The following is an 8,988-nucleotide window of genomic DNA, read 5'->3' on the forward strand; positions in this document are numbered from 1 at the left end:
TACTCTTTCAAATTTTATCAGCATGAATGATACCTATTTATCACAATAATGGAGCTCTGTGCATTGTGTTTTAAGGCTCAAAAGCAGGTACAGTGTTTGAAATAAGCAAGCAGTGTTTTAACAAAAGCTACGTGTGCTTATAGTGGTTGCACAGAACTACTGTCAATATGCTCTTGCTTTGTGTGAGTGGTCAAAAAACTTTTCAAGTAAGTTGATTGCCTGCTGCCAGGGATGTGAGCTGCTGGCATCTTCCCACTGTAACAACCATGTAACGAGACTGATGCTGGAAAACAAACAGCTCCAGGCGCGTTCCTCAGCAGTCCCGTCCCTTTCGTGATTCGTACAGAGACCCGCGGCCAGCAATACTCAGCTGAGGACCAGAAGAGACCGGAATAGCCCGGGCAGTCCAGCTTTAGTGCAAGGCATCCGGCAGCCTTGAGGGTACAAAGCGAGCACAGGTCACAGCTCCTCGTGTCCGGAGCGAGCCCGGAGCAGCTCTCACAGGCCGCAGCCCCTCCCAGGCCCAGCTCCGGGCGCAGCCGGGGCCGCTCCGACTGTGCGGGGCCGCTGCCGGGGCGCTGTCGCGGCTCCTCCCGCGGGGCGGAGCTGACGCGGCCCCGGCGGCCCCGGCCCGGCCCCGCTGCGCTCCGAGCGCGGCCCCGGAGCGGCCCGGCCGAGGCGGCGAGGGACGGGCGGCGAGGGGCCGGGGGCATGGGGCGCTCCGGGAACGGGCGGACATCCCGGCAGAGGGGAGAGAGACCTGGCAGAGGGAGGAGTGAGCGGGAGAGGGGAGAGATGCTGGGAGGAAGGAGAAAATCCCAGGAGAGGGGGTCGAGCCCGGGAGTAGGGGAGATCACGGGACAGGGGGGATGAGGTCCCTGGGAAAGGGTGGGTAGCCTTCCAAGACAGTAGAGAGCCCTGGGAGAGGGGGGAGGTCCTGGAAGAGGGAGGAGTAATCGGGAGAAGGGGAGATCCAGGGAGACGAATAAAAGCAGTGGCTACAGCTAGGGAAAGGAGGGAGCTTGGGACAAGGGGTAGCTTAGGACTGGGGAAAACCCGAGAGAGGAGGGAGAACCCAGGAGACAGAGGACAACTTGTGAAGGGGGGGAGGTCCGGAGTAGAGTGAACAGGGCCTGGGAAAGACGTAGGAGAAGAAAGCCCAGGGCGGGGGTCCAGGAGCGGAGGCTCCTGCAGGCGGACTGGGAACCCAGAGAGCCCGGAATCACGGAGTCCTGCAGCCAGGCCGAGAACGGGCGCGGGTCAGTGCGGTTCGGGAGAGCGCGGCTGCGGGGCTGGCTCCGGAGGCGGAGGCGAGTGGAAAGCGCTGCTCGGCAGCCCCGGCGGCGCTGAGAGCACAGCCCTGCCCGGGGAGGCAGCGCCACGGGCGCCGCTCGGCTTCCCAGCCAGGCCACGGCACCGCTCGGCTTCGCCGCCGGATCCGCGGCAGCTCGGAGCATCGCTCCCTGCCCGGGCCCGAGGCTCACCTGCGCCAGGTGCACCAGAGCATCGCCTCTGCCTGGACAACCCACAGCGAGCAGTGCCCGGCAGGGACTGCAGATCCCCTTTGGTGGCAGAGAAAAAAGAGCAAGGAATCTTCCATGGGAGAACATAGGCAATAGGATGAGGTGTCAGTGTCCAGTGTGTTCAGATGCACTCACAAGGATACTATTGCTCTTGGCTCAGAACATGGAAAAGAAGTGGGCAGACACAAATCAGAAGCTGGTTGCAATATCCAGGGATCAGTTATCAGAAGAAAATGCTACGCAACTGCTGGAATGCTTAATGGATGACTAATTACCCCTTGCCAAGTAATCTGGACTTTTTAGGGGCAGCATACTTATCTCTCAAAAATTACTCTAGAGATATTCTTAAGAAAATTTTGAAGAAAGGCTCATACACCCACATTTCAACGCAGTTGCTGTGGGTTTGATAAATGAAATCTGCTTTAATGTCTTGATTTTCCTAAAGATTTGTGGGGGTTGTTTTTAACACAGGCATGCATGCATGCTAAATTTGAGAATCTAAGGTAAGGTCTTTTTATAGGGGATATGGAAGAGACAGGTCTTCAGCCAGCAATATGTCAGTGAGAGACAGCTGAGCGATGATTACTGAGAAGAACAGCCCTGCAATAGAGGTGTGAGCTGCATTGAACAGCGCTTGCTGTGGGCCAGAGAGCACAAAGCAGGCTGGCCTGGTGGGCCTGAATATTCCTGCCAAACACTCTGCATCTCACCCCTTTGCTCGGGCTCAGTGCAGAACTGCAGGATTGCGGGCGCTTCCTCCCAGAGCTGCGTGAGGTGCTGGCTCCTGCAGATGTGCCCTGCCAAGCTGTCCCGGCCTCACGCTGGCCTCGCTTCCCCTGGCACAAGAGCTGGGCCTGAAGGAGGCTGCCCTGTGCTCCAGCCTGCCGAGCAGCCCGGCTCCCTGCCCCAGTGCCCAGAGTGCTGCACACACTGCTGACCTTTGCCAGGAGTTGCAGGGCAGCCGGCAGAAGAGGAGGAATCTTCAGGCAGCCCAGCAACCCTCGGCTGCCCTTGATCTTTCTCTGCTCCTGGGCACACTCCAGACGGCCAATGCCTCCAGGCTGGGCTGTGCCCAGCACGGCTGCGCTTCCCCTCGGCAGCAGCCAGCTGCCACCTGGGCTCTGAGAGCGGAGGATTCGCCCACTGCCGGGAACAGGCACCCAGGGCCCGGCTGCTGCCTCTTGCAGCTCCAAGGGCCTCCTTCCAGCCTGCCTCTGTGGGGCTCAGCCTGCTCCGGCCTGTGCCGGGGCTCTGCCGGGGCTCCACCCCAGCCAAGGCTGGGCCCGCTCTCACCTCACAGGCGCTGACAGCTCTGCACCACAGGAGACCTTCCCGAGCACCCTCTCTGATCTTTCTGCTTTCTCACTTGAGCAAGGCTCTCCTGCAGCCAAAGAGATTATTGCATTTTGGGATACAAATCCAAGTGGCAGGAGCCCCAATGTTCTCCAGTCACAGCTGAAGGCCTGCATCTGCACAGGGTGTTGGGCTGCCTCATTCTTCTTTTGGTTTTGACTTCAAATGCCATTGCCCTTTCTGCCTCAAATAGAAATACCAAAGCTGGCCAAAAACAGACCAGTGGGCCAGATTCCAAAGGCAGTGTGGCCTGGAGAGGATGAGTGAAGAACATCCTTCTTCCTCACTTTCACACCATGTCAAAGACATTGTGTCACTTTCCACCTTTAAGAAACAACAGACAATTCAGAAGAAATTCTTGAGCGTATTCGCAGAGTGAGAAGGAAGGGAATCTTCAAGGTGACTTGTGGTTTCAGAAACTGTATTCATTTCCAATCCTACTCTGCACTCCTATTAGACAATCCTACTCTAACCCTAACCCTAATCTTAATCCTAATCCTAATGCTAATCCTAATCCTAATCCTAATCCTAATCCTAATCCTAATCCTAATCCTAATCCTAATCCTAACCTACAATCCTACTCTAAAGTAGTTGACGAATAAATGGTCCTGATGTGATTGTCACATTCTTGTCTCCCTCCTCTTCTTCACTGAAACAATCAGCGGCACCAGGCTGGACGCAGGCTCAGCAAATGTTACAAATGGATGCTGCCCAAAGGGAAAAAAAACAAATCAACAAAAAATAATGGACCGTGACTTTCCAAGCTCAGTGCTTCATAGGATTCCTCTGTCTTATAGAAGGATGCAGGAACAGGACCAATGGGACCATCTAGACCTCCATCTTTATGCGCCAGACTTAGCCATCACAGGCAAATGTGGCCCAGAATCCCACTCATCCATTTATCCAGGTGTCTTCATCTTGCTAGGATTTTTGCCCTGCCAGTGCTCTAGAAATGGTGCTTTCTGTCCTTGGAGTTTCTTCTTTTCAGGTATCTCTAAAGCCTCACACTGGTCCCTCTCTTTGAAAGACAGGCACTGTGCTGATTCCCACAGGGAGACAGAGCAGTGGCTACCTTTCCATGCCCTGCCCCTCGTGTGCTGGATGGCACCTTCCTTCCCAGCAGGGCCAGCCCAGTGGCACTGGGCCCTGCAGTTCCCTCTCTGCCACACAACCTGGCACTAACCCTGGCACAGTTCCTGTCTGCTTGAGCATGGCAGGCAGCAGATGGGGCGGGTACAAGTCCCTCCCAGCTGTCCCTGTTTGCGTAGCAGAAACCTCTAAGGGTGGGCTGGGGAGCACAAACCAGGGCCCCCAGGAGGCTCACAGTGAGCACCCCAGGACCCCTCTTGCCCACAGCCAAATCTCTGACCCCTAGGCTGGGACTGGCTTCCTTGGGTTCCTGCACCACCATTTCATGTCTCTGTACCCTGCATTGCTCTACTTCAATTCTTTTGCCATTAGATAAAACTGAGCACCCCACCAAATGACAAAAGAGGGCGACCAAAACAGCCAGAGGAGCTCTCTGACTCAGGAAATGCAGAGAGAGGTGGAGTTACTCAGTTTTGTGAAGAACAGGCCCCAGGGAGACTTTATTGCCACTTTCCAAGACTTCAGAGTGGCTTTGAAGAAAGTGAGGGACATATTTTTTAACAGGGCCAGTTACAATAGGATGTGGGTGAATATTTTTAAACACAAACAGGATCTAATCATAACTTGTTTACTCAGAGCATGGTGTGACTCTGGCACTGGTTGCCCGCAAGAGCTTTTAGGAGCCCCATCCCTGCAACCATTCCGGCTCCAGTGGGAAAGGGCTCTGAGAAACCTGATCTCTTTGAAGATGTCCCTGCTCATTGCAGGATACTTTCACCAGAGGACCTTTACAGGGCCCTGCCAGCCCAGCCCAGTCTAGGATTCCTCATCATTTTCATTTGAAGAGCACCAAGAATGGAGGTGAGGAGGAAGGGGGCTCATCTGATGCCTTGGACTTGAGTGGAGGAGGAGCCCATGCCTCAGAACCTGTTTCACCTGCAGCCCCTTCCCATTTTACCTGCAGGAGCTCCCTGGCAGACCAGCGCTGCTCCTCGTCTCTCTGCAGGCAGCAGCTCAGGAAGTCACGCAGGCAAGGCGAGAATCGGTTGGGCTGCTGCAGCCGTGGGGTCCCTACTGTGGCTATCAGTTGTGTAGCCTGGAGAAAAAGGAGACACCAGGCTCCACTTGCTGCTTTCACATCTCTAAGTGCTCTCCCACCTCCCTTTGTTTAACCTCTGTTCTTCAGTGGCAGTTTCTGCCCTGGCAGAGACCCAGAGATCATTTTCCTTTACCAACCAGAAAACCCAAACCCGATGCAGCCACAGCTTTTCCACCATCCCACAGATCTTGCCTTGGCAGCTGATTTCATTGACTGTGCTAGTTAATAGGAACTACATCAGTAAACGCACATTTGCTTCCATAAGGATTCAGCTTGAGAGGCTTTTTGGAAGAGGGACTGTGCTATACAAACTAATTTCAAGGGTTACTACATGAAAGGCATGTCTGCAGTGCTTGTTGGTCCTTTAAGCCCACGTGCCCAAGAACAAAACTCATCATACCTTTTGTGCTTTTTTTGAAAACAATGGTAATTGGAAGGAAAGAAAGGGAATCCATCAATTAATCCCCAGGTAAGGAAATAAACATTTGCAATCTCATCTTCAACAGAGACACATTTAGATGCCTGCACAAATGTATTGGGATGAAAATTGCTGCTTGGGCACAAACGAGCCACCTGCAGCTCTGTCTCAGCAGTCTGAAAATTGCAGCTTCCCATTTTGCAGCAAAAGAAAAACTGTCATGGTCAGAAGAAGGAGAGGTGCCATCCCTATGGCCACCCTCTGCTCATTTGGCTACTCAAGTCAATGCATTAATGATAGGCCCATGCCAGAAAGGGCCTGGAAAGAAACAGGCAGGCTCTCCGCATCACCAGGCTCTGGCTTGGTGACACAGAGAATGTGCCTTTGGCTAGGAGAGAAACACAGTGACTGAGTGTTTCAGCAGCACTGTACAGGAAGCAGAAGAGACTCAGTGGCCTTTACACTCTCATGCCCAGGTTTCAGGCATGTTTCCCAGTGAGAAGAAACTGTACAGGGAGTTAGGTTCATCTCTAAAGACCACAGTTTTAGAAACTTTGTTGGGTTTGTGTTGCCTTCCTTCATTTCTGGAAAGATAACAGCAGTTGTCAGATGCTTCTTTTCTGCTATTAAGGCCATCTCCACAGCCAAAGGACGGGCACACTTAAAAGCCAAAGGAAAGTGTTGCCTGAGAAGAGAGTTTGTTTGGAGTTTGTTTGCATGTGGTAAGGCTTGAGTTCCCCCACTGCTGAAACCAAAACTACAGCAGATGCTGATGTGTTGCAGACACATTTTTAGGAGGGGACCTTGGTGGAAGTAGTTCAGGCAGATGGCAATGGGCTTTTGTCCAATGGCACGCAGGACAAGGGACAGGTGAGAAAGACAGTGGGATCAGTGAGTATTTGCTCCTTACCGTGATGGGACTTTGGTTCCAGTAGGGAGGTTCTTGTTCGATCATTTCAATCCCCACGATTCCAAAAGACCATATGTCCACTTTGGGACCATATGGTTGACTTGTCAGCACTTCTGGCGCCAGCCACCAAGGAGTCCCGACTACCGAGCACCGTCTGCTCTGCTCAGGGCTGAGCTGAGCAGAGAGGCCAAAATCACCTGAGGAGAAAGCAAAACTCTGTTTCTATTTGAATTCTGTGCAATTAGGAAAGCAAGCCAAAGAATTGCCCAGTAGAAGTTGGAAAATGTGCTGTTGAATCTCCTGGCATTGGCGACTTTTAAACTCCCCCCATTTTTTACACTGTCGCCAGTAGTGTCTTTTGTTCTTTGGAAGCTTTAGACTTGTAACTCCCTCCCTCTGGAAGGGACACACACAGAGCAAGGCCACTCTTGACTGCTTGTTCCTTGTCCTACCTCTGTGCACCTTGCAACTGTGCCCTCAGCTCACAGCGGGTGTCCCTGCGCTGCCACCAGCACCATTTAGGGGAGCTGGCTGTCACTCCAAGCAGCCCCACACCCACATCCCTGGAATGCTGCTCCTGACCAAGAATACACTGACCCAGCTTGACAGAACCATCGGTTCTGAGAAGGATGTTGTCACTCTTCACATCTCGATGGATCACATGGTTTGAGTGAAGAAAATGCAGTCCTTGCAGGCACTGAGAGAGAAAACAGAAAGAGGAGGGCCAAAATGAGTGATGTGATTTCATCCCACAAGAAAGGCAACAAAGAATCTAAAAGATTCCCTCTGCAGGGGAATGGGCAGTAATGGCAGAACACAGTGCCACTGAGAGGAAGAGCTTGCTGCTCCAGCACTTGAAGAGCAGGACCTTTCTGAGGAAAGGCATGTCAGCTTCTGAAAGAGCAACAGCACCTGCTGTTATAAACTGTGCCCTGCAAACCAGCCAGGATGACTGCTGCTGCAGTGCATGTGCTCAGAAGCAAAGAGCCTTTTGGCTGCACTCCTGTCCTTGTATGCTGAGGCCTGAGAGAAACGAGTCTCTCTCTTTTTTCTTTGCTGATCATTTCCAATCCTGCCACCAGCACCTTTGCTTTCACAGGCAAGGAATGCAGTGAAGACAGACTCCAGGCAAACATTTAGAGAGGCAAGGTGGAGAACAGCAAATACAAATACATGAGCCCGAGCGAGAATACAACAGCAGGAGAGAAGAGTACTGGCACTGAGTACAGGGAGTGCAGGAGCACTGGCAGGCCTTTCACTTGAGATGCTTTTTCTTGCCCATAGCACACCAGCAACACAGAACCAAAGCTTGGCACAGGAAATCACTGCAGGTCTGAGCCCCTGTTTCCCAGACAATCCTGCCCAAGCCCTTGGAAACACAGATGGGATTGCTGACCTCCCGACTGATGGCTGCTGCCTCATCTTCATACAGAGCGGTCGTGCTGAGGATATTGTTCAGGGTGCCTCCGTCCATGTACTCCAGCACCAGCCAGAGTTCCTCACCCACAAGGTAGCTGAAAGAAGGAAAGAAGGCCGTGGAGATGAGCATGCATGGCTACGTTGATTTTTGCCTCCAGGTTTCTTACTTCCAAATGCCTTTGTGACAAGGACAGAATCATAGCAATAGATATTCCCTCTTGGCTGTGCATTGTTTGCAATCTGTGCAGTCTCAAGGAGATAAGCACAGCTGTGAAAAAGGAGATGTCTTAGATGGCTAGTGAGTGAAAAATGCAGTTTAGAAACAGCCCAGATAAAAAACCTGTCAGGCATGGTGTTTCTGGAAATAAGCACCTAGTCTTCCTGGCATGCCCAGCAATGGCAAAGAGTGGCAACAATCCAAGGGAAATCCATTTTAGGACGGTTCATCAGCACTTCAGAAACTTGAAAAAATCAATCCCAAAACTATGTGGAGGCAGTAAACTTTGAGGCTGATGACTAAGGAAGATACAGCTGATACAGATTTTGAATAATTTTGGAATAATTTTCAAACTAGGTGTGCCAGGGAAGACTCATGCAGAAGGGATGCACTCTCTTCTCATCCATTGGAGATGAGTAGAGAGATATGAATAAATAAAAATTAACAGCTTTACTATCTGCCACTGACCAAAGTGGGTTTTTAACCTCTTATGTTTGCTGTATGTAAATGCACACATGGGATAAGACCAGAACCACTCACCTGTCTAAAAAATTCACAACATTGGGACTCCTGTACCTCTTCATGATTTGGATTTCATTAATGCTTCGTTCCATCCTTCTCGGTCCTTGAAGATTTATTTTCTTTATGGCCACCTAAAATGACATTGAAAATCAGTAACTTGAGCAGTTGGTGGCAGGAGACAACAACGCACATGAAGCGAGTGATTTTGCAATGATACAGCTGAGCTGTGCCAAACTGCCTTGTGATTAGGCACTGCAGTAATTAGGAAATGACATTCCAACAGCCCATTTCTCTGCTCCCTTGGGAGCCAGTTACAGAACATGTGGGGCCACTGACATTTTGCCTTGTCCACTTGGTAACAGTTGTGTCTCAGCTATCACCCACAAACCTCTGACCACACTCTCTGCTGCTCTTTCTAGGATTCAGAAGAAGTAATCC

The 8,988-nt window shown here is 51.7% G+C and overlaps 1 protein-coding gene across 1 annotated transcript; it reads right to left on the reverse strand.

Annotated features, from left to right (window-relative positions):
• Positions 1-313: 313 nt before the first annotated feature.
• On the reverse strand, positions 314-8,675 carry LOC132087016 (serine/threonine-protein kinase PAK 1-like; the record flags this gene model as incomplete). The annotated part of the gene is made up of 6 exons (XM_059493041.1): positions 314-370; positions 2,110-2,160; positions 6,393-6,589; positions 6,990-7,089; positions 7,789-7,906; positions 8,569-8,675. Coding segments are annotated over 6 exons (630 nt in total), but the record flags the coding sequence as incomplete, so codon positions are not given.
• Positions 8,676-8,988: the final 313 nt, after the last annotated feature.

Source organism: Ammospiza nelsoni, chromosome Z (genome assembly GCF_027579445.1).
Source record: "Ammospiza nelsoni isolate bAmmNel1 chromosome Z, bAmmNel1.pri, whole genome shotgun sequence".
NCBI lineage: Eukaryota > Metazoa > Chordata > Aves > Passeriformes > Passerellidae > Ammospiza > Ammospiza nelsoni.